The sequence below is a fragment of the Sturnira hondurensis genome, unplaced genomic scaffold (assembly GCF_014824575.4).
Source record: "Sturnira hondurensis isolate 20B ecotype Veracruz unplaced genomic scaffold, ASM1482457v3 Scaffold0025370, whole genome shotgun sequence".
Classification (NCBI taxonomy): domain Eukaryota; kingdom Metazoa; phylum Chordata; class Mammalia; order Chiroptera; family Phyllostomidae; genus Sturnira; species Sturnira hondurensis.
The window spans coordinates 7,340,111-7,365,647 of record NW_028098001.1 but is presented as its reverse complement, the minus strand read 5'-3'; the positions used below and the strand labels follow the sequence as shown (position 1 = coordinate 7,365,647).

Here is a 25,537-nt window from a genome sequence, read left to right as displayed (position 1 = left end):
GTTTAAGGCTCAGGTAAGTAGGAGTGAGAAAGTCTATAAAAGCTTAGACGGAGCCATAAACTTCATGGAACATTTAGCCACATTCAGACTGTATAGACTAACCAAAATGTCAAATTTATTTTTTAAAAAAGATTTTATTTATTTATTTTTTTTAGACAGGGGGCAGGGAGGGAGAAAGAGAGGGAGAGAAACAATGTGTGGTNGAAATTTTGAAATAGAAGGCAAAGCCAAAGAAATTTTGTAAGCAGAGGAGGGTAGCTGCAGCAGCTTTTCATAAAACGCACATACATGACCTCCAGCATCAGCAAAGAGTGTTGTTTAAGGCTCAGGTAAGTAGGAGTGAGAAAGTCTATAAAAGCTTAGACAGAGCCATAAACTTCATGGAACATTTAGCCACATTCAGACTGTATAGACTAACCAAAATGTCAAATTTATTTTTTAAAAAAGATTTTATTTATTTATTTTTTTTAGACAGGGGGCAGGGAGGGAGAAAGAGAGGGAGAGAAACAATGTGTGGTTGCCTCTTGCACACCTCATACTGGAAACCTGGCCCACAACCCAGGCATGTGTCCTGACTGGGAATCAACCCAGCAACCCTTTGGTTTGCAGGCTGGCACTCAGTCCCCTCAGCCACACCAATCTAGTAAATGTCAAATTTCTTGCCTTCAACTCAACTATTACGCCACCTGGGTATGGTGATACTGGTTAAGTCTGGGGAAATAACTTAATAACTATTGTTGGTTGGGTGAATTATAAAGCATGAAGTCCTCAAAAATAAAAAAATAGTAAGGCTTATTGGTAGATAAATATAGACTCTATTACTGTGATGTTTCCCTTATTCTAAAAAATAGCTTTAGAAAATACTTCAGATCATTATAGAAACTGTAATGAGAAATGTTCATGGGGTATTCTTTTCTAGCTTTGTGTGAGTCGGCTATTGGAGAGTAAGAATCCATCCCTGGACACCATTAAGATGCAAGTCTACTTTGATATGAATTACACAAATCGAGGTAACATGTATCCACCAATTTTGATATACTTTAAAAAAGTTCATATTGTATTTAAGCTAATAAGGGCTTCATTTGGTTGACAATTTTGGTTTAATTTTTTGGTCTAACTTTTGATGTTTTTTCCAATTTTGAAAAATATGATAATGTTGGAAATGCTAAAGGAGAAAAACACCAATGGCCTTTCTGAGCATTAAAAATAAAGTCTAATTATTTTGCCCATAATAACTATGTTTCCAAGTTTCTTGTATTTTGACTGTAGTACCTCTAATACATAATAATTGGAAATTGAAACAACCAGTCCATCGAAGTTAAAGTTTTTAATTTGTTGACTTTTTTGTTTCTGGTTTATATTATAATTTCATAATGCTTACCTAAAGTATATAACTAACACAAAAATGAAATGAATGATAGTAAATTTAAATTTAGAACATACTTTCTTATGTAAATTGTTTAATGCTACTGCACAAACTGGAAACAAGAGAAAAAGGAAAATAAATTTGTTTATAGACTACATGGCCTCTGCCCTACTGTAGTAATACAATTATTATTAGCCATTTGTTAACTTCCATTGTCTTTTTTTCCTCTGTATTGAACTTTCATTTATGCTTACATATGTAAACATATGCTTACATATGCTTCATTTATCTTGCTCGTTTCCTTAAAAATAAGGATAATTTTAAGCAATAAATAATTGTGGAATTGGCATTATCATTTAGATTTTTTAATTGCAAAAATTTTGTTTTGGTAAAAAGATAAGTATGAACTGTGTATCATTCATGTATTAAATATTATAATAGTATGATGAGGTGTTTTGTTGAGTTAGTTTCAAGGAATGTGCTGCTGGCGAATTGTGGCTGCCATGACTAAGTATAGTCCTCGCCGTGACACGGGAAAAGGGAGAGGGGAACTGTTCTTGATGCAACATCGTATTATCAATAATGCTGTTCTGAGAAAATGTGTCTAGAACTAAAATACAAATACATATACTTGACCAGAAATATTCACACTATGTATATGTGTATACTATACATGCTTTCATAAAGCATACCTATGTTGTACATGTATTTACACCATATATGTTTATATTATGATATACATATTTAGTATTGGGTTAGCCAAAAAGTCTGTTTGGATTTTTCTGTAAGATGGCTCTAGTAGCATTTAGTTGTCTTTAACTTCATTCAAAACAAGCAATTTTGTTAGACTGTACTGTGACAGCTGTCATATCAGTATGCATTTTAAAAAACTTATCAAAGTGGGTGAGTTTTTGTGCAACCATTTTAACATTGAAGATGGAATAAAATATGCAACATTTTCAGCATATTATGCTTTATTATTTTAAGAAAGGTAAAAATGCAACTGAAATGCAAAAAAAGATTTGTGCAGTGTGTGGGGAAGGTGCTGTGACTGATTGAACATGTCAAAAGCTGGTTTGTGAAGTTTTGTGCTGGAGATTTCTCACTGGACAGTGCTCAAGGTTGAGTAGACCAGTTGAAGTTGATAGTGATTTTATTGACACATTGAGATCAATCAGCATTCTACCATGCAGGAGATAGCCAACATTCTCAAAATGTCCCAATGGATAAAGTTGTTGGTGAAAATGAAAATTGTGTCTTTCATTTTATGGAAAAAGCCACACTAACTTTCTGGCCAACCTCATATAAATTGTCTTGTGTACTTGCTGCTTACTTGGGAGGTTTTAGCTTTCTGATATTACTGTTTGGATTGTCTATTTAAAGTCTCATGTGTTTTGACAAGCATGCCATTTAAATTGCTGTAATAAATCTTTCCCACTAGATTTTTTTTCTTGAGGTTGACTGCTGGACACTGTTTATTATGACATTTTATGAAAATACTTGTTTTCATGCAGTAGTAGATTTGTTATACCCCAGCCATTGGTTTTTTTTTTTTTTTTTACTGGTCCTGCTTTCTTTATGTGAGGAGAATTTTAAGTATCAAACATATAACATTGTCCTTTGCCAATTTTAGACGAATTTCTTGAAGAACATCACCGGATTGTGGAGTCTAAATTAGGCCTTGTTACCAGAGAAATTACAGACAACAGAGCTTGTGCTCGGGATGAGCTGGAAAGCCTCTACCGAAAGATTGTCAGCTACGTGTTACTGCGCTCGGGGGTCGGATCCCCCACGGATATCAAGATCGTCAGAGAGGCAACAGGTAAAAAAACATTTCCATTCTGTAAGTGAAAATATATGAACATATAGCTTATAAAGTCTGTTAGATTACAAGTGTTGAAGATTCCTTTGTATCTGAAAACCAAGTTAATCAAAATTGGAAGTTAAAACTTACCCAGACTCCTTTTACACTGTGTAACAACTCTAAAACTCAAGGAGCACCTCTGGAAATGGACTATTATCAGTGTCTTAGAGCTGTACATATCCAGGGACCCACTTGTCTTCATTAGAGAAACACTGGCAGTGTGTTCAGGATACCAGGCTGATTGGTTAAATGGGGGCCACAGGAAAGTGAGATTTTACAGTAAGGTAAAGAGTTAAGTCTGTCACCTCAAGTGAATGCCAGAAAAGGACATTGTTTTATTCCCGGGGAATGCTAGTCCACTTGCTCACGTTAAGGCAAAGAATAGGCAAGATCACTAACCTCCCTATGGCCTTCTTTCACAATTATTTTAAAGCATCAATTTTTCTACTCATAGCTCTGATTAGAAAGCTCATTGCCAAAAGTTACTGATGGATGCTTAGTTATTAAAAACAGACATGAGGCAATGGCAGTAATTCAGTAGCTCAGCTTTAATACATGATCAGTTTTGCTGTGTATTCTGTAATCAGGTACCAGAAAATTAAAGAATCATATAAGTCATTCTATAAAGACAGGCGTTTTAACTTTCTGCTGAAAGGAACTTGTGATTTAAGTTCTGGTATTTTTATTTCATACTCTTGTTGTCTGTTTTGTGGTTTGTTTTAGCTGCCCTACAGAGTGTTTTTCCTCAGGCTGAACTTGGGACATTCCTAACTCTTTCTAAGAAGGAGAAAGAATGCCAGCTGAAAGAACTCTCCATGATCGTTACTGGAATTCGCTTATTTAACCGAGACACTGGAAAGGGAGGAGAAGGCATTGAGTACTGTAGGTCTATCCTTACGTTCATTCTATAGGTTATGCAGGTTTAGGATGTAATTTGCATGGTGAGGAAAGTAATACCCAGTACACCACTACTGTTCTTCGATTTCAGATTTGATTGTGTCTTAGTTACAACTGCTTTTCACAATGTGTAGTAATTTTTAGCTAGTATAAGAAAGTGAATCAGTGAAAGGAGTGAGGGGACAAGTCCAGAAACCAGCCTCCCTCATTCATTGGGCTTTGTGTACTTTACTCCAAGTCGAGAAAAGAAAAGGGAGTAAAACTCAGTGATTTAAAAATAGAAATCACCCTGAAAATAAAACAGTTGTTGATGCAGTTAATGGAATGAAAAGGTCCAGACATTTAAACATGTCTTCAAATGTTTAAATCCAGGAGTATTTACTAGGTGGTAATATGGATTTATTATCTATAAGTCTGAAGGTACTCAGGAAATACTTGATGAAGGACCTGCCAGTGGAAATAACTGCCTTAGGAGTTTGGTGCACATACAGGCCCACTGGTAAGGGGTTATAATCTTTCAGCAGATCACTCATACAATGGGGTAAATTTTTGCATTTTAAATCTGTTCTAAAAACCCCAACTCCCATTCCTCATAAAGTTCTCTATTTTGCTAGATTATTCTGTTACGTTTCAGTATCCCAACAAGTTTCTTAAGTTGCATGCTTTTTCTTCTTCTTTTTTACAAACGAAAAAGAAGATATACAGGAGGAAAGATACAGTGACTTTTCTGGAGGCACATGGTCAATAGTGAAGAATCCCAAAGCCTATCAGTTCTTCAGGCTCTTCTATGGGAACAGCTGATCTTCTCTAGCTTTGGTTCTTGTTCTGACAATATATTTCATTTAGACAAGTTTTTTCTTGTGTCTGTGTGGGCGGGTACTTTTTTCCATGATGTGAGAACCATGAGATACATGCCTCATCATTATTAATTTTGTTGACATGAGAACTAACTCAACTTAATACTCAAAATATAACCATTTTTAGGCCCTTTCTTAATTCTCTTTAGACTTCTTCTTGTCTCTCTTAATATACCTTTAAAACAGTGCCAGCTATTCTACATGAAGCAATCCCAGCCACCACTCAGCATATTGACTCCCAACTTCAGACTGCCCAAGAACAGGCGTACCGCTACACGGCCATCCTTGAGAAAGTAACAAAGAACCCACTCATGAGTGCCGAACTGCAGCCATATATGTTAAAAGAAGCACTCTATAATGTGCGACAGTATGAGATCTTCCTTCAGATCATTTTGGTAAGGTCGTGTCATGAGATCTGGCCTTTTCCATAGAATGCGACTGCTGTAGATATTATGGGGCTGAAACAAAAGATAGAACCAGGTTGTTGAAAAAGGAGGTAACCTTAATAACTGCTCAGTTTATATTTCATCTGAAGACCCAGGAACTAAAATAGAAATGGGGCAACTGGATTTTGCCTTTAATGAAAATATATTGCTAGGAGTTGATTTTATAGTTATTGATTCTGTTTGGTACTCCATAGTATGATTGTTAGCATGCTGTAGTGTGTGTGTGTGTATGTGTATGTGTGTGAGTATGAGTCATACTATGGTATTTGCACTCAGACTAAGTGTCTAATATATTGTTTGGCAGGTAGTTGGCACACAAATAATTTTTATGTAATTATTTGTTCTTATTGTAAAAATTGGTAGAAAAAAATCTTTTATTTCTGATGTTTTTCTAGATCTAATGAACAAGCCAAACAATATCCCTAAAGTACTGGAAAACATAGTATAGTGGTGATTTTGAACTTTTTAAAAGTAGGAGAACACTTTCTTTCAGACAGAAACCTACTCAGGATCCTAAACATGTAAAACAGGTATTTAGATGAAGGAAGGGGAGAACTTTTCACCACGGAACAGCCTCATGGCACCCTAGAGTTCCTGGGAGCACAGTTTATTAACAATGTCATGACGGCAAGCTGCGTTCCCACCAATCACTGTTTTTACTTGTTTTTGTTTTAGCTTTATAGAGGCTTATCGACAAAGTTGCAGGATACTTAAACTGTACAATGTGATGATACTGGGTTGGCTAAAAAGTTTTCATTTTTCCCATACAGTGGATCTAGTAGTGCTTAGCTGTCTTTAACTTCATTCAAAACAGTTTTGTTAGATTGTATTGTGACAGCTGTCACATCAGCATGCATTCAAAAAAACTTATCAAAATTGGTGAATTTTTGTGTAGCCATTTTAATATCGAAGATGGAAGAAGATATGCAACATTTTTGACCTTTTATGCTTTATGATTTCAAGAGAGGTAAAAACACAACTAAAATGCAAAAAAAGATTTGTCCATAAGAAGATGCTGTGGTTGATTAAACATGTAAAAAGTGGTTTGTGAGGTTTCTTAGTACTATTGACATTTTTGCCAAAGTAATTCTTTGCTGTGGGACTGTCATGTGTGTTGGAAGATGTCTGGGAACAAATAACAGGTGTTAGCTGTCATACTCAAACTATCTAAATCAATAAAGTTAATAGTGAAAATGAAAACTGTGCCTTTCATTTTACAGAAAAAACTAAATGGACTTTTTGGCCAAATATCTACATCTCCGTTGTATTCCCTGCATTGAGTCAATTAACATACCCCCCCCCATCCCTGTTTACCTTTATAAAGCCTCTGTTTTCCAGTCACCATGAGACGCGGGGTCAGGGAGCTGCTCTTGTTTGAGTGAGCATGAATGGGTCGAGGGAAGAACGTGATGTGCTCTGATCCTTTCTTCTTTTTAACTGGTCTGTTAATAACTTGATTCTTCTTTTGGGTGCACTCGATCTGTCTTCTTTCTTTACCACACTGTAGAGAATAGGAAGATAAACATCCAGGTGATATGATTTTATTGCCCTAACCCAGGAGTGGTCCTTATAACTGATACACTCTCTAAGTGCCTTCAGAATGGAGGATTCTAAATCAGCTATTCAAGACCAAATCATTCTTTAGGGTAGATATTCCCTAACATTGACTTGTGGCTGTCAACCTTATGTGATAATCATATATGGAAAGGATTTTACAATCAGTTCATCTTGAAGTGCCTAGAGGTCCACAGTAGTAGACTTCACATTTACTTTTGTCTTATGCATTTGGAAGAGATATCGTAAGAATGAATCTTGGGAAACTCTCTCACACGCTGTAGGAATGTTATAGAGAATGTTGTTCATTATATAGTGTCTTATCACAGCTCTCAGTCGTGAATCATCTTCGACCAACTAACATACGGTCTTGAGTTCTCACTCTCAGTGCTGAAGGGGCAGTCGGGTAGAGTGTGCAAGCGATGAGTTATAGGCTCTGCAACCAGACTACATAGGTTCCAACCCTGACTTTCCCACTTTCTGAATCTGTGTCCTTGAGAAAGTTGTTTAACTTCCCTGTGCCTTAGCTTCCACATTTGCAAGATGGGGTTAGTGACAGTCTCCACTACGTCAATAAGGTGTAACAGTACCTGACACATAGCAAGAGTTCAGTAAGTTGATGATGATGGAGGCACTGCCACTGAGGATGTTTATTATTACCGTCGTCATCATTGTTAGGGTTTTAGCAGAACGGCTCTGATTTCATTTTGATAAGGGCACAAGATGGAGAACTCTTATTTTTCTAGACAGCATATCATTCCCAAGCTCTTTGCTGCTCATGTTATTGAGAAAGTTAATTTTCTGATCTTAGCACTTGCCATGACCATTTTGTACTAACATCAGTCAAGGTTGGGGATGAGTTCTCTTCTCATTCTCTTTGCTGCCTAATCAGTATTTATTTGTGTATTTTTCAATTACAGTTTACATTCCACATTACTTTGTACTAATTTCAGGTATACAGCATAATTGTTAGACAATCATATACTTGACAAAGTGGTTGCCTGAATATTTCAAGTGCCCACCTAGCACCATATGTAATTACTACAATATTATTGACTATATTCCTTGTGCTGTACTTTACATCTGCATGACTATTTTGTGACTACCAGTTTGTACTTCTTAATCTATTCATCTTTTTTACTTAGCCCCCCAAACTCCCTTCCTCTGGCAACCATCAGTATGATCTCTGTTTTTATGAGTTTGTTTCTACTTTTTTTAATTTTGCTCTTTAGATTCCATAAAAAAGTAAAATCACATGGTATTTATCTTCCTCTGTCTGATTTATTTCACTTAAAGTAATACCCTCTAGGTCTACCCATGCTGCCACAAATGGTAAGATTCCATTCCTTATTATAGCTAAGTAATATTCTATGGTATATATGTACCACTAGTTTTTTTATTCACTTGTTTATTGATGGGTACTTGGGTTGTTCCTTATCTTGGCTTTCACTTGTTTAGTCTATTAATGGGTACTTGGGTTACTTCCTTATCTTGGCTATTGGAAATAATGCTGCAGTGAACATAAGGGTGCATGTATTCTTTGGAATTAGTGTTTTGCATTTCTTTGGATATGTACTGATCCCAGATATGGGATCACTGGGTCATATGACAATTCCCTTTTTTAATTTTTTGAGTAAACTTCATACTGTTTTCCACAGTGGCTGCACCAATTTACATCTGCTCCAACAGTGCATATTTTCTCCACATTCTTGCCGTCACTGATCTCTTGTCATTTTGCTAATAGACATTCTAAAAGGTGGGAGATAATAGCTCTCTATGGTGTTGGTTTGCATTTCCCTGATTTGTGATATGGAGCAGTTGGTCATCTGCATGTCTTCTTTTGGAAAATGTCTTTTCAGATTCTTTGTCAATTTTTTAAATTAGATGGTTTTTTGCTGTTGAAATGTATAAGTTTATTGTGTATTTAGGGTATTAATCCCTTATGAGATACATGACTTACAAATTACTCCCTTCAGTAGGTTGCATTTTCATTTTGCTGATGATTGTCTTTACTGAGCAGAACCTTTTTAGTTTGATATAGTCCCACTTGTTAATTTTTTACTTTTGTTGCCTTTGCTTTTGGTGTCAAAGCCAAAAAATTACCATCAAGATTGATGTTTAGAAGCTTACTACTTATGTTTTCCTCTAGAAGTTTTATGGTTTTGGGTTTACACTCAAGTCTTTAAACCATTTTGAGTTGTTTTTTGTGAATGGTATAAGAGAGTGGCACATTTTCATTCTTTTGCATGTATCTGTCCAGTTCTCCCAACACACTATCCTTTCTTCATTGTATATTCTTATCTCCTATGTTGTAAATTAATTGACCACATATACATGATTTATTTTGGGGCTTCCTATTCTGATTCATTGATCTATATGTCTGTTTTTTATTACAATACCATGCTGTTTTGATCACTATAGCTCTGTAATAAAGTTTGAAAGCAGGACTTGTGATGCTTCCACCTGTGTTCTTTTTCAAGTTGGTTTTGTCTGTTTGGGGTCTTTTGTGGTTTCATACAAGCTTTGGGATTGTTTCTTCTACATTTAGGAAAAATGCCATTGGAATTTTGATAGCAATTGCATTAAATCTGTACATGGCTTTGGGAAGTATGGGCATTTTAACAATATTAATTCTTCTAATCCATAAGCACAGAATACCTTTCCATTTACTTGTGATGAATAACTTTACAACTAAAACCTCATCATGGTTGTGAACAAATTCTTTTTTGGTAAAATGTAAACAAAGTGACTATTCTAAGGCATTGACAGAAAAAATCAAGAAGTTCTGTGTACCTCCTCTGTGAGTGGACCCTAAAAACATACATGGGGAAGAAGATCTAGAATCTCTGTAATTGTAGGTTTGAAGAAGCGTCATGTTTCCTGGCCGGTGTGGGTCGGTGGGGGCATCGTCCATGCGCCAGAAGGTTTCAGGTTCACTCCCCTGTCGGAGGCAACCACTTGATGTTTCTCTCTCACATCAATGTTTTTTTCTCTCTCCCTAAAGTCAATAAACATATTTAATAAGAATTAAAAAAATAAGTGTTATGTGTTGAATGTAAGTTTTACTTTGGAGGACACATGTAGATTTATTTCTGTTTCTTGTTGCTGTTGCACAAATATAAAGACTTTAAGAACTGCATTTTCATATTTGATTCCTAAAACAGATCTCATAGAATGGGGGATAGATCTCTGTGAGGTAGACGAAAGACCCATTATACAGGACAGATAATGTTATGTGGGAGAATGAAATGAGAAGAGGGAAGATGCTTAAAGGGCAGTATGGGTAAAATTAAAACAGAATGCCTGTTACATTTGTGAATAAAAATTTTTATTAGTTGAAGTACAGTAATATTTGATATTTCTCATGAAGTAATTTTTTGTTATTTAAAATAGTCTAGAAAACCTATAGTTAGGCTGTAGATAATTGAAAACTCAAATGTGCTTTTTTCACTTCAAGTAAATGTCGGTCTTTTACACTGTACTGAAAAACCCATACCCCATAATTTCTGATCGCATCCTAGGCAGTACAGCATAATGGGTAAGAGCTGGGCTCTGGGCTCTGATGGTTTGGGGTACAAATGTGATTCTACCTCTTATCAGCTGTGTATCCTTGAGCAATTTACCTACCTTTCTATACCTTGGTTTTCTTATTTGTGTTTACCCCTTTTTGTAGTCATTAATATAGTGTTAGCACATAGTAAAAATAAATGTTAAGACTCAGCATTCAGCATCTTATTTTGATATTACTATTGTTGTGTCAGAAGCATATAATTTTTCTTCCAATACCGAGATTTTTAAGATTTTCTACATTCTTGAATGTACTTTTCAAAAATTTCAGTATCAAAATAGTTTTAAGAGGACTACCTCATTAATTTTATCATTGAGGAATGGAAAAATAATAGCTATGCAAAGCTGTGTCATAGGGTCCACTTCTCAGGAATTTAGTATAATTGCATTTATCCTGAATATCAAAAAATACCTGTATACATTTGAGAAAATGTATAGCCATTGTGTTTTTAAAAATGTGTCTTCCAACCATCACTTCTGGAGTACCATCTGTATGCCAGCACAGTTCCTGGTGTTGGGGAGACCGTGGAGAAGAGAGTCCCTGCTCTCACTGAGCTTACCTTCAAGGGAGCAGGTAGGACTTAAAATAGATGGGATTTTTGTAGTAAAATTATTAACATATTAATGCAAGTTATGTTGTCTTCACAGTCAGAAATAATTACTAGTGCTCAAGCAGTGGAAATGGTGACAAAGCAGTTGGGAGCCCAACTTGAACAATTGAAAATGACTGTGAGCACAAAGACAGCTGTCCCAACATCACAAGTCTTTGTAAGTATCTGTTGTCAACTTTGACTTTATTTAAGGGTGAATATACTTTGGGTTCTATAAAAATGAATCAGAAGTAATTAAAATTACTAAGGGTGGAGCAAATGTAGGTTTACAGTTGTTTCTATGGAAAACAATGTAATAATAAATAATATTACTCTATTTTTTAGACTTTTAATAAACGTTTGCTTACTCACAACTGTAAGCCCACTTTTGCCCAACTCTGTTTAATTACTAAAACTGTAATATTGGTTTTATTCAAGTCGGTCCTGTTCTTGATGGTTATTTTGTAGTAACAGTAGAAGTTGGATGACAGGAATCCCTTGGTAAGCATTTGCTACTAAAGAAAATGCAGACATGTGTAATAATAACCATAATATCAATATTGGCGGTGGCAAACAAAATAATCCATAATACACTTGAAAATGTGTTCACAGTAGCTAGTTTCTAACTGCTTTTGGCAAAGAGGTGATGCAACTTGTGACTTTTCTGAAAAGACAGATAATAATCACTGTGATTACTAGGCCTGCATTGATGCTGACTTTTCAGATTATCTGTACCATTTTATGAGCAAATTGGGTAGCTCCAAGGAGTTGCACATGAAGTGCATCTTATACAGTGTTTTGAGGCTTTGGTAATTTTCCATAATTTTCCATAATTATTCCTGATATTTGATTGTAAAAAATAACAAGGTCTGTCTGGAAAATGTCCAGCCATTGTTAATATAATGAGAATGGTTTGCACAACATCAATCTAACCCAGCAACTAAGAGAGTGGACTGCAATGTGCATATGTGAGCAATGACATCTTCACTGTGCTAGTCAGTCCAGGTGGTAGACTCCACTGAGTGAGCGTGTGTACTGGGTGGCCATTGCATTCAAAATGGCTGAGCGAGTACAGCAACAAATCTGCATCAAATTTTGTGTTAAGCTTGAACATTCCTCCACGGAAATTATTTGTATGATTCAGAAGGCCACTGCTGTGGGCCACTGGTGAGTGGCACCTTCATCACAACAGCACATCCACTCATGCATCACCTCTCGTGCAGAGTTTTGGTGAAACATCAAATCACCCAGGTGACTCAGCCCCTCTACAGCCCAGATTTGGGGCCCTGCGACTCTGGTTTTTCCCAAAACTAAAATCACCTTTGAAAGGGAAAGGATTTCAGACCATAGGTGGGATTCAGGAAAATACAATGGAGTAGCCCATATTTAGTGGAAGAACTGTGTGAGGTCCCAAGGTGCCTACCTCAAAGGGGACTGAGGCATCATTGTCCTATGTCCAATGTTTCTTGTATCTTCTTCAGTAAATATCTCTATTTCTCATATTAAATGGCCAGATACCTTCTGGACAGACCTCATGTATTAAGCCTGATTAGGTTTTTTTTGTTTGTTTTGTAAGTCAATGACCTTTAATACAAATACAAAAATTTTACCTCACTAACCTAAAATCTTGAACTTGGAGCTCACAGAACATGCCCCAAGATATATTGCTAGACTTTCCAAGTTGTTTTGAATCATATCAAGCCAGATTAAGTCTAATAATGAGTAAAATTTAGCCTTTTATATAAAAAAGAAGTTATTTCCTTTTTGACCTTTTGAGGCAAAGCATCCATAAATCTTCCTGCTTTCAGGCATTTTAGGAAAAAGAGGAGAGCTTTATTTTCTCTAAAGTATAGCTTTATTTGTGCTTGTAGCCACAGGGTCATTTGTGGTGTCTGCTGTTTGGAAATAGGCCAGTGATCAAATGTGTTTGCTTTTTTGAGTAAATTAGCTATGTAATAATCATATCAAAATAAAATGCTTTGAAATAAAATACAGGTTTACTTTCTCATGATTTATGGATCCAGTTTCTATCTAGGTTCTGTTGTTTAACTTCATAAGCCTTTTACCTATCTTAAGAAATAATTTATTTTCAGTACTACAGTGATTATAATTTTATCAAACTATTACATTTAAAATATTTTTTTCTCTTACTCAGCCCATCTTCATTGCACTTTCCAACTTGTGGACTAGCCTTCAGGATGAAACTGTTTTGATTGGTATCCTCACTAATTTAACTACGAACCTTGAGCGATTTCTGGGCACTCATGAAGTGCTCTTTCCTGAAAAAGTAATACAAGATCTTCTTGGGGAAGTGACTGTAAAAACTGATATGAGTCGATTGAAAGAACACATGGGTAAAAGAAGTCATCCATTATTTCCTCTTCCTCTTAAAATTACCTCTAGAATAATGTCACTCTTTTGTTTTAAAATTTTCATATTATATTTTCTGATAAAGTACTAGACACCCTTCTTGCAAGATAATTTTCGTTATTGCAAATTTGGAAAACAAAAAAGTGTAAATTGGATATTGTACTATTCAGTTAACCATTCCTAATGTTATGGTTAGTGTTTTGATTATCAATGATTTTCTGTGCTTATGTGTTCCTACTATAATATTAGTGATTTTTATTATTGATTTGTAGTAGAAGAGGATATTAATCCTATAGGATATTAATCCTATATTTGTTGCTAATAAAATTTCATTTCTGTAGAATGCTATTTGCCTCAGATTCAAGTTGAAATTTATAAATTTAATTTTTCAAAATTAATTAAGCTTAGTTTAGATCCCTTAAGAAATGCATTGATTCTTGAAAACCTGTCCTTATCAATAAACTTCTATTTTTTTGTTCCCTCCTATCTTAAAGACACTTTAAAATTCATGAAAAATGCCAAAATAGTGTCTGCACTTGAGTTGTTGCCTAAAAAGAAAGTTTGTCCAGAAGATGAAATTAGATAGTTTACTCTCCATTTCTTTTCAAATTCTATTTTTGTAAAAGGGGAAAATAAAAATAAAGCAACGGTTTTCATTCTTAAACTGTTAGAACACATAAAGTCAAAGAGACTCAAAGGCATGCTTCCAGTTATTTTTCTTACTGATTTCATTTTTATTAAAACAGCATATCTATGCAATTACTAAATTAAATTGAAAAGTTAAGTCACTTCAGCACAGATACTACACTAACTATATGGGCAAAACAGTTTACTTGCACTTAGATTTAGATGTGTTTTTCCCCACCATACATCAAAACTTCGTGTTCCCTAGAACACTGTCAAGATATTGCTCCAGGGAATTAGGAGACCCAATGTGATTCTGAAAGAATTTGATATACACTTGCCACATGTCATAACTGTTCGGGTCTTTCAGGCATACTAGGAAATAAAGAGGGAAGGTTTATTTTCTGCAAAGTATGTATATTTACTTCTGGTTGTAGCACAGCCATTTGTAGTGTCTGCAGTTGGTACAGAGCCAGGTGCAGCAGTGCGGTACGGTTGCTACAGCTGAGAGCCTTGGGTATCAGTGTTGTATAAATGCATGTTTCCATTCATGGAAAAAATTTAGTCAGTTTACTTACCAAACGTAGATAGGTTGGCCAACTGACACCAGGAAGTGTGTTTAAAGTGTACAGAACAAAAATTGTACACCTTGTTGTGAAAATTAAGTTACAAAGAGATGTTTCCTTGCCTCTGTCTGTTCAGAATATTCTCAACTGTTTCAAGAAGCAGTAGTCCTGGTATATAAGCATCATATTCAAAGTATTTTGCCACCTAGTGTAAAACGCTGCACCATCTTAAATGAAGTTGATCTATTTCTTTCACGTAACAGCCAGTTTCTTCTGCTCATTTCCTTGGGTTGTTTACTCTCCCCATTGAATAAAGTTCTTCTTGTCCTCCTCTTTCATTTTAGAAGAAAGAGTACATCCCGTGGATTACAGAAATCAAGAGTGGCTTTTCCCAGAAACAACAGCAAATTTTGATAAATTGTTGATTCAGTATCGGGGATTTTGTGCTTATACATTTGCTACAGCAGATGGTCTTCTCCTTCCAGGTATATCATTGGAAATAATATTGCTCCCACTTCATTATTTTTTTGTTTTAATGAAGTGCTGTCTCTGTCACTGACTTGTTCACTTTTTAAAACTTTATTGGATCTGATGGTGAACTAGGAAAGGAGCTACAAAGATGATCCAGACAAAGTGTTCATCTTTGACATGCTCAAGGTATAATCTGGTAGACTGACGTAAACAAGAAATTATAATTCAAGCGATAAGTGATGGAATGTGTATACAGTAAAATATGGATGCTGTAATATCATATATGGGGGCTGACTCATACGTCTAGTGATGGATGGCAGAAATGCTACATAAGCCCTGGTTGGTGTGGCTCATGGATTGAGTGCTGTCCTGCAAACCAAAAGGTCACTGGTTCGATTCCCAGTCGGGGCACTTGCCTGGGTTGCTGATCAGGTCCCCAGTGGGGGCCATGTGAGAGGCAACCACACATTGATGTTTCTCTCCCATTCTTTCTCTCTCCCTTCCTCCCTCTCTCTAAAAATAAACATCTTAAAAAAAAGAAATGCTACCTGATATTACTAAAATATATCATCCCCCAAAGGAATTACTTGAAGGAACATCATTAATTTGACTGATATGATATTTAAAAATATTCTCTGTGACTTTCTGGTTACATTCCACTAACATGGATGGGGATTTCTGTATAAGACAGATACCACTAAGGAAATGGCCAATTTCTTATGAAATAATTTCTCTTGCTGTTACTAGAGCTTCTCTAAAACAAACAGTAAACCAGAAATTGAGATGAAATAATGAATTATCCAAAAAGTCCTGTGTGAATTTGGGATAACCAGAGTTGGCTAGGGCTGGAATGAAAACAGTTTGACAAGACTGTGTCTTATTTCTTTTATGCCATTAAGTTCCTCTTTCCTTTTCTTCTCTCTTATTTATTTTGTTATATTTCACAATTGGGTATTCTTTTTTATTACAAATATTTTTGGGGATTGTGTGTATGCAGGCTAGAGAACACACAAATTGACTCATATTTATGGTATTGGACTTTTCACAATGGAATTAACAAAAGGGTTTACCATGGGAAACTGATAAAATAGTTTTCTGAGACCCATGTGAGGGTCATTGATACTGAGGAGAAAACAGTCAAGATCCGTGAAGAAGTAGAGCAATGGAGCATTGAGAGAGGTTCTCTTTCTTCCATTTTTCTCTTTCGCTTTCCTTTCTGTCTCCCTTCCTCCCTTTGAGTCATGAGAAACTCAACCCCAGAGAAACCTGGGTGTGTGATGACAGCAGAGGTAGCATGATGTGGTTGGAAAAGCTATGGGCGAGGATTCGGAAGGCTGATTTCTAGTCCCCGTTGTACCATTGGTGACCTGAGTAACCTTCAGCAAATCTTATGCTTTCTGTGCACCTCGGTTTCCAAGTTGGGAAAAGAAGGAACAACTAGGAGATCTGTTTGGTCCCTTCCAAACTACGATTCTAAGGGGGAAAAGAGAAAAGTAGAAGGCTTGTGGGGCTTAGGTTTTAGAACCCTCTCTGAGTAAGCTAGTCCTGGCTACTTTGTTTCTATTTACTACATCACTTCCTACTACATTATTGTCTGGGTGGCAGCATCCTGCACTTTCTGAGGGGGATTCTGCCGTACCTCCCTCCTTCCGTTGGAGACTACAGACCACAACAGTTCAATCTTAAAATGATACTGTGCCTTACCAGTCACAGTCCTTTTCAGATGACCTCGCTGACTTCATTTCCTGCCACTCTTTCCCTTGCTCGCTACTCCGGGCCTCTCTGCCCTTCTTGTTATTCTTGAACATGCTAAGCTCATTTTCACCTCAGGGCCTTTGCGCTTGCTATTTCCTCTCCTTGGAAAGCTCAGTCTCCCAGATAGATGTACATATTGTCCCTCATTTTATTCAGCCTTCCTTGATGACCCAGTAGAAATGTCAGCCTCAACCACCTTCCTTTCGTTGTGTGTTTAACCCGCTTTACTTAGTGGTCTTTCTGCAGCACTGACCTCTCCAGCCCGTGGTGTATTTGTTGACATGGTGAGCACAGGGACTTTGTTTTCTTCTGTATCCTCAGTGCCAAGAACAGGGCAATAAAAATTTGTTGAATAAATGAAAGAACAAATATGTAAGACAGTATTACTGTTTTCAATGTAACTCCCATAAATTATGTAGATATTTAATAATCCATATTTGATGTGGTAAATTTTCACAGTGGGAAATACTGTCCTTTTTTAAATGTTGGTTTATTTACTACTGTATTGGCAAGTTAACATGACTTAGTTTATCTTTTTAAGATTTTATTTATTTATTTTTCAGAAAGAGGGGAAGGGAGGGAGAAAGAGAGGGAAGAATCATCACTGTGTGATTGCCACTCATGCACCCCCTACTGGGGACGTGGCCTGCAGCCCAGGCATGTGCCCTGACTGGGAATTGAACCAGCAACTCTTTAGTTCACAGGCCGGCACTCAATCCACTGAGCCACACCAGCCAGGGTGGGAAATACTTTCTAACATGCAAACTTACATTTTGGAAAAGATGTTCCACTTTTGTAGTTCTTACGTAATTATTTTTAAGACAATGTTTATATAGAAGTTGGTTTAGTTTAAGGAGATTTGAGAAAACTGTCAGATGATTGACCCCTCATAATAGTCATTTAAACACCTTTTATATTTTTATATAAAATCATGCTTTAAAATAAAAACATGTAAAATTAATGTAATATAAATTTCCCACAGACTATAATTTAACAAAATATACACTTTAAAATAGCTTTTTGTAACATTTTAGCAAAATAAAAACCAAGTAGTTTGTTGAAAATGGGGCATAAAGACAGTGGTTCTATGGGTGCATTACAAACACACAGTCACTTAGTAATTCTTGGCTCACTCAACCCCTTTTCTTAATTTTCAGGAAATCCAGCAATTGGAATTTTGAAACATAAAGAAAAGTATTACACTTTCAATACCAGAGATGCTGCATATTCGTTTGCAGAAAACCCTGAAAATTATATTGATTTAATTACTGAAAAGGCCAAAAAAAATGCAGAATTAATTCAGCTACTGGAACTTCATCAACAGTTTGAAACCCTCATTCCATGTTCTGAGGTAACTGGGGTTGATATTTTAAGAATTTTTGAGATTTAAAAATATAGCTAATTTAAAAGTTACATTTTTGTTGTTCCCCATTCCATGTGCAGGGAGAGTCAGATGAGGGCCTTTACAGGTCATCTGAAAGGTATTCGCATCTGAAGATGGAAACTAGGAAAACCCATAAAGAATAGTGAAAGCAGGATAAGGAGTCAAACTGATGAATTTGACTGGAGAAATCTAACTAAGAAAGACCACATTAAGATAGATAATCGAAACTATACTATTTTCTTATCTAAAATTGAGGGAACTCAGCACAGATAGCATATTGATAACACAGAGTTGTAAAATAATTTAACATGTTTAAATAACAAGTTTGAAAAGGCACACATGGTGTGTTTGTAGATCGGTGACTATTCATTCAGCAGACATTCACTGAGCCACTTACTGTGTACCAGGCTCTGTTCTTGGCACCGGGGAACCGGCAGTGTACAGAACAGATAAGAAACCCCGCCTGTACAGGGCTCACATTCTGCTGTTTAGTCTTCTCATTTTCTTCTTCTTTGTCTCTCATTTTTATTGTTCACCTTTCATCATTCCGTCACTTCTTTCGTTCAATTCCTCTCTTTTAAACTCACTAAAATAAAAACCTGAAATACATTGTATAATTTTTTAAAGTTTTCATTAACATTTTGACTAGAAAGCAGGTGGGTTTGTGTACAACTGACCAGGTTGGCAGGGACCCAACCAGTGACTGGTAGGAGGATGGGCTGGTAACAGTGAAGCACAGAGGGTAGTCTGAACACTTGGGCAAGGACGCTGGCAACAAGCTAAGGATAAAGTGGATGGGGAGCGGTGGGGGGGCCGCTGTGGCAGCCAAACCCTGGGCACTGCGTTGGTGCTCTTACTCTGACACAGTGCTACGGTCTATTACTGTAACACTCCTTTTGGGTGAGGAATTCTCCAGAACATTATATATTCCTCCTGATGTGGAAAGAGATTGGCATACACAGTATCCTTCTGTATGAGGGCCAAATGGTAGGCCTACCATTTTTGGCTCAACTGAGAGAGGTTGTTCTCAAAATGATTGGACCGATTTAACTTCAGTACATGAGGATTGTCACTTAACCATAACCTTGCTAACACTTCTGTTACTAGGGCTTAGAATTTATGCCAGTGTGATAAACTTAAAATGGTATATCAATATTGTCTTATTATATATTCTTCTGGTAGTGGAATTCAGCATTTCTTCTTACACCTATTACTTATTCAGATTTCCATTTCTATACATTGATTATTCATAATTTTTGCCAGATTTTTTTTCTGTGAAATTACTATGTCTTTTGCCCAGTTTTCTATTGTATTTGTAGGTAGTGGTTTTTTTAAAAAAACATATTTTTGATACTAATTCTTTGTTAGATATGTTTTGTAGGTGTTCTTTCAGTGTGTGACATATCTTTTCATTCTCTTTGTGGTGTCTTTTGATAAACAAAAGTGTTTCATTTTAATGTGTAATTTTTCATTTTTTCTTTATGTCTTGTTTAAAAAATCATCATGTATTCTTACATCATAAAATAGTCTCTGAAATTGTTGTTTTAAATATAAATTTATCTTTCACACTAGAATCTTTAATCAACCGGATTTGATATTTGTGTCTGGTTGGAGGTAAAGATCTAATTTTAATTTTTTCCCATTTGAATAATGAATTTTCCCAGATTGTATGGTCAATACTCTCTCCTTTCCCTACTGTGCTTATTTTTTTTAGTGTGGGCTATTTTTTAGGCCCTCTATTCTGTTCAAATATTCAGATTTTAAAAAATCCCTGTGACTATACCTAACTATAACTTTATAAGACTTAATATCTGATAATGTTTTCCCATTTTTTTCTCTAAAGAATCTTGACTATGCTTGAATTTTTACTTTTCATGTAAATTTGAGACATTGTTAGGTTCTATAGAAAACCTTGAAGGAATTATGAATTTGCATGTGTACAGACGAGAAGAATTTGGTCTTGCTGCATTTTTTTAATAACTTACAGAATTGCAAGATAGCTAAAGACAATGAAAGGTTAGAATCAGATAGGCAGACAGGTGTGCTGTATGTAAACAATGCATAGTTTTACATTAAGGAACAATTTTCTCCTATATCTCTGGTCTTGTTTTTTCCCTTGCTTTCTGTTTACTGTATTTTGCTGTGTATAGTGCACACCCATGTTTTTGGCCCAAACTTTTAGGAAGAAATTTTCTATTTTAATTTTTAATTCAATTTTTGTTTATTTATATTTAGAAACAAAACTGATTATTTTATTCTAGAGTATCATTTTGCACATGGATATTGTTATTGCTTTCTACAGTTACACTTTTAATGCATAAGCATAAATAAAAGAATTAGGAACATTTACATAGGTACCCAATTAGTACTACTCGTGTATAATGCACATCCTTATGTTTTCCTCAAAAATTTGGGCAAACGAGTGTGCATTATACACAGCAAAATGGTCATTCCCAGCTGTTCTTCAGTGACCTTCAATACCCATGGAAGCAGTTATCTCCCTCCAATGCTGTGGTTATTATTTACTTGCCATTTACTTACACTGTATAATACCATTACCTATCTTTTCAGTATGTTTTTATCTACCTCTCTGTATCATAAGTTCATTTTGAAGGTAGAAATTATATCTATGTTAAGTGGTAGGCACTCATATCTGTTGCTTGACTGGGGGAAAAGTTAATTTTTTCTCTCTCCTTTGTGCTGAGACTGAGCTCCTTAAATTCTGTCACTCCTCCAGCAACTTCATATCCACCATTGCTGCATTTTGTTTAGCGTGGAATTACTGAATAGTACTTAGTATTTGAATAGTAATAGTGAACTTCTGGGTGTCCCAGCAGAAACTTAACATGTTCCAACTAAAATTAAAAACCACCTCTTAGATAATAATCTGTCTAAGTACAAGGGGAGTTCCCAAAAAACCCTGGAATTATCTTCTGCAGAGTAGGCCCCTTGTAATACAGGCTTCTCCCTCCAGGTGAGTGTTCCTGGAACCCATCTGTATCAGCATACCAGCTGGTCGTTTTTGTGAGAGGCTGCCTTTGGCGTTGGTGAATTTTTTGGAAGACTCTTTCAATGCATTTGCTCATTTCATGATGGCTGATTTATGAGCGCACCTACCCACACTGTGCTGAGTGTTCGGCAGTTTTTGACCGAAAAACAGCATAACCCCTATGCCCCTTCCCCCCTATTCACCTGATCTTGCCCCCAACAACTTTTTTTTTGTTTCTTTGGANAACCCATCTGTATCAGCATACCAGCTGGTCGTTTTTGTGAGAGGCTGCCTTTGGCGTTGGTGAATTTTTTGGAAGACTCTTTCAATGCATTTGCTTATTTCATGATGGCTGATTTATGAGCGCACCTACCCACACTGTGCTGAGTGTTCGGCAGTTTTTGACCGAAAAACAGCATAACCCCTATGCCCCTTCCCCTCTATTCACCTGATCTTGCCCCCAACAACTTTTTTTTTGTTTCTTTGGATGAAAAAGTCCTCAAAGGGAAATGTTTTGGAAGAGGTGAAACAAAAAACAGCAGAAACACTACATGGCATCAAAATCAACTAGTTCAAAAAATGTTTTGAGCAGTGGAAAAAAACGCCTTGTTTTAGGTGTATTGCATCAATTAGATGGAAAGTATTTTGAAAGTGACTAAAGTTTAAACATATTAAAAATAAATACACATTTTTAAATAAATAAATTTTAGGCTTTTTCAAGTTTCCCCTCATATGCCTAGTTTGAGTTTAAGGTATATCCTAAAGATGTTCCAATACATTAAAGAAATGTGATGTATACCTAATATTTAATGGCTATTTTAAACTTCTGTCCGTTTCCAACAAGATTTTACTACCAATTGTGAAAGTCAGAGAGGGGTCATCTGACTTGGCAATGAGTGACGTTAGGTTTTCCCCTTCTAAAATCTACTTCCGACATCAAATTCACAAAACTATGTACAAAGCCATAATGCCCAGGAAAATAAATTTCATATAGCTCACTATGAGCTTATATCCTGTGATGGTATTTGTAAGATATGTACTGTGTCTGAAAATGTTTGGAAATGTCTGAAAATGGTTTTCCTAATCTTTTGTCAATTTTAGCTGAATAATTTATTAGTTACCTATAAATAATGTTTATTTACTCTATTTCTTCAGATGAAGGGTGTTAAGAAACATATAAAACCAATTACAAAGAGTGAAACTAGCACACAGACGGATACACACATACTGCCACCAACAATCGTGAGATCATATGAGTGGAATGAATGGGAATTAAGAAGAAAAGCTATAAAATTGGTTTGTAACAATATTTTCTAAAATTACTTATAGGCTGGGAAATTTTATTTTATTTTATCTTATTTTATTTTCAGGGCATAGAGAATTTCATTCTATTTAATTCTTGTTCAAGTGGAAATTTTAATATGTTGTTACTTATAGCATTAATAAGTTAAATTATTTTTATAGAATAGTGAATTGTACAGAGTTCTTTGCTAACACACAAGTAATCAGCATTAACTTACTATTTGCTAGCTTTACATTAAACGATTTCTTCTAACTTTAAGCATATGTAGAAATACAGAGCATGAAACTATTCTCAAACCAACCAGGAACAAGAACAATAATTTCTCTGTCTATTGATCTATATAATAGTTTTAATTTATTGTCTTATTCTACGAGGTGCTGATATTTAAAGCACTCTTAACTTCCTCTAATCATTTCAAGTATACCCTTCTCTTATTTGGACTTTTTTTGAGGAGCAGAATGTTCCACCTCTGTTATATCATAAATATTGTTCCCTCTTGTTGTGAACGTGTCCTCTCCAGTCATGGGCTCTCTAGTCCCAATTCTCAGCCATCTGAGGCACAGTGGGCACCTACCATTAAGGCCTGTCCTTGAAACTGTCATCCCCATCTGACTCAGTGGAGTCCTCCCCTGCCCCCTGGCCTTCGTTGTAGTGTCTTATCATTTTAAACAATGAGTGATGGTAGTATGAAGACAGCAAACACTTTTTATATCTGTAGGTTTTTCTTAGCATATTTTATGCATCTCTTTAACTGAAAACAGGTGTGGAGATAAATGAAGATGACCCAAATGAGAACACAGGCTATTCAGAGCTTGCTATAGCGAGGGAGCCAGCCACCAGCACTCATCTTTGGCAGAGGCTCAAGAGCAGGGAAAAGAGTAGGAAAGCTTTATAGGGAAAAAAGATAGTGCCTTCGTTATTCTCTGATTGGAGATTGTTGACATGAGGAAACTGCAGTTGGGCATCTTATGTAATTGGCTTGATGGGCATACTTGGCTTTCTCTGGTTGGTAGTGGGGCTCAATTTTATACTGATGAACCTTCTCTTCTCATTTTTAAATATCCACTTCATTCTTATTCCCACCTTAGACTTAATTATCCTGTAGAATTGCATTGTGTTGAATGCCAGCTCCCCACATATTGCCAACACAACCTGTTGATAATACAAAGCTGAGTCATATATTGGTGTAAAGTCCTGAGGGAAACCACCACCTCCACAGAGCTTAGGCAGCATCTCAGAAGAGAAACTGCGAGGTCAGAATTTGTTGAGAATTTGAAGTTTGGCTGAAGGCAGGTCTTTGTTGGGGTAGGTTGGGGGATGAGATAGGGCCTTGAACTGGGTTGGATAAAGATCATGAAAAAGCACTGATGGGAAAAGCAAGGTGACTTCTGAGGCAAGGAATGCAAAGAATCCTAGTGCTTAATCTATGCGCTAAGGCTTACTACTGAAGAACTGACGCATCTTTCAGGATGTTCTATAATGAACAGTCTAGTTGTTTGCTTTGACAAGAGTTTCTTGGGATGGTAAAATTATGCTAATGAAGATAATGGAATAGTAAAGTCATATTAATAGACAATAAGCTGCAGGGGGAGCAATTTTGGTTCTCAATCACCTGCAGTGTCTCAAACTCTGAACCATTTCCTCTAATACCCATCTCTCCTTAACTTACTGAGTTTTTTTACTCAGAGTGCCTTCTGAGTTTTTTTCTTGGACTTCATAACTTCAGTAACTCGTATTCTCCTTTTTACTGGCTTCTCCTTGTTTCTCAGCCTGAGTAATCTGTTTAACTTTATGTTTACTAGTAATCCACAAAAGGAGTAAGCAAATTGTAGAATAATGTAAAATATAACCTGAAAACACCAGAGGTTTTTATATTAAAAGTCTTGGGTAAAGCCCATTTAAACAGGACAATGGAAATCTTTAATTTTTATCTTTAAAAAGTAGAAACCAGGCATGGTGGAAACATCCAAGTTGTATGAATCTCAAAGTATAGTAATGAAGGAATTATATTAACAAATAATTGAGCTCACTGTAAGTTTGAACCTGCATGTTCTTTGTTTGGGTCCACTTTCATTATTTAATGTATTTTCTTACTTTTGACAAAGTTCATTTTCTATTACATTCTAGATTTCCTAACATTCTAATGTTTTATTAAAAAAATGGTATGTTGCAAAACTCATTTCTTTGTAGATGGAGAAAAAACAGGCAGGCATTAACTGGTACCTGATAATATTTTATATTACTCATTCTTTAGAGAAATGTTAATTCCTATGTCTTCTCTTTCTATTTAGGCCAATTTGCGTCACAAAGTTACTCACTCAGTACAGACTGATCTTAGTCACATGAGAAGAGAAAATTTTTCACAGATATATTCTTCAAAGCATGTGAGCACGCAGTCTAAGAGGGAAGGCAGCACGGGTGTGCCCAGGCCTCAGGTTTACATAGCTGGTCTCCGCGGTGGTCAGAGTAAAACCACCTATGGGGTCAAGGTGAACTTAACTAGAGCTGTTGATGAAACCTAATTAGAGACCACCAAATTATGAACAATGGCAAATATTTCAAAGTATTTTTGCATCTGTGAAGTTTAGTTAATGTTTGGTGCTGGCACATTCATTGGTTGTGTGAATTTTTTTGAAAAAACTAAAAATGGTTTTCTGTGACGTATATTTTATCTTATTAAAATTGAAAAGTAAACTTGGTCTGTTCATCTTTTATTAGAAGTTTGGCAGCATTAAGACTGAAATCATGATACCAGCTAGATATTAAAATAAGATGATTATGCTTGGGATAGAAGTTTATCTTTAAAATTATACTTAGTGTTAAACATTAAAAATGTATTACGTAGTCAGTGTTTTAGCTTCATCAGCTATTTAATGTTTACGTAGATTAAATTGATGTACAGTTGTCCCACCTTATTCACTGTTTTACTTTCTA

The 25,537-nt window shown here is 35.9% G+C and overlaps 1 protein-coding gene across 5 annotated transcripts in view; it reads left to right on the top strand.

Annotated features, from left to right (window-relative positions):
- CFAP206 (cilia and flagella associated protein 206) overlaps window positions 1-25,229 on the top strand; it is a 30,067-nt gene extending 4,838 nt beyond the window's left edge. For 4 of the 5 annotated variants that reach the window (XM_037039443.1, XM_037039442.1, XM_037039441.1 and 1 more), the window contains exons 4-13: window positions 920-1,010; window positions 3,000-3,188; window positions 3,954-4,112; window positions 5,171-5,379; window positions 11,200-11,319; window positions 13,297-13,495; window positions 15,046-15,186; window positions 18,085-18,278; window positions 22,456-22,596; window positions 24,895-25,229. In XM_037039443.1, the coding sequence (XP_036895338.1) occupies window positions 920-1,010; window positions 3,000-3,188; window positions 3,954-4,112; window positions 5,171-5,379; window positions 11,200-11,319; window positions 13,297-13,495; window positions 15,046-15,186; window positions 18,085-18,278; window positions 22,456-22,596; window positions 24,895-25,125 (1,674 nt within the window). In that variant the 3' untranslated portion in view covers window positions 25,126-25,229. The remainder of the gene's footprint in view (window positions 1-919; window positions 1,011-2,999; window positions 3,189-3,953; window positions 4,113-5,170; window positions 5,380-11,199; window positions 11,320-13,296; window positions 13,496-15,045; window positions 15,187-18,084; window positions 18,279-22,455; window positions 22,597-24,894) is intronic. The other variant, XM_037039444.1, reaches the window with a different exon arrangement.
- Window positions 25,230-25,537: the final 308 nt, after the last annotated feature.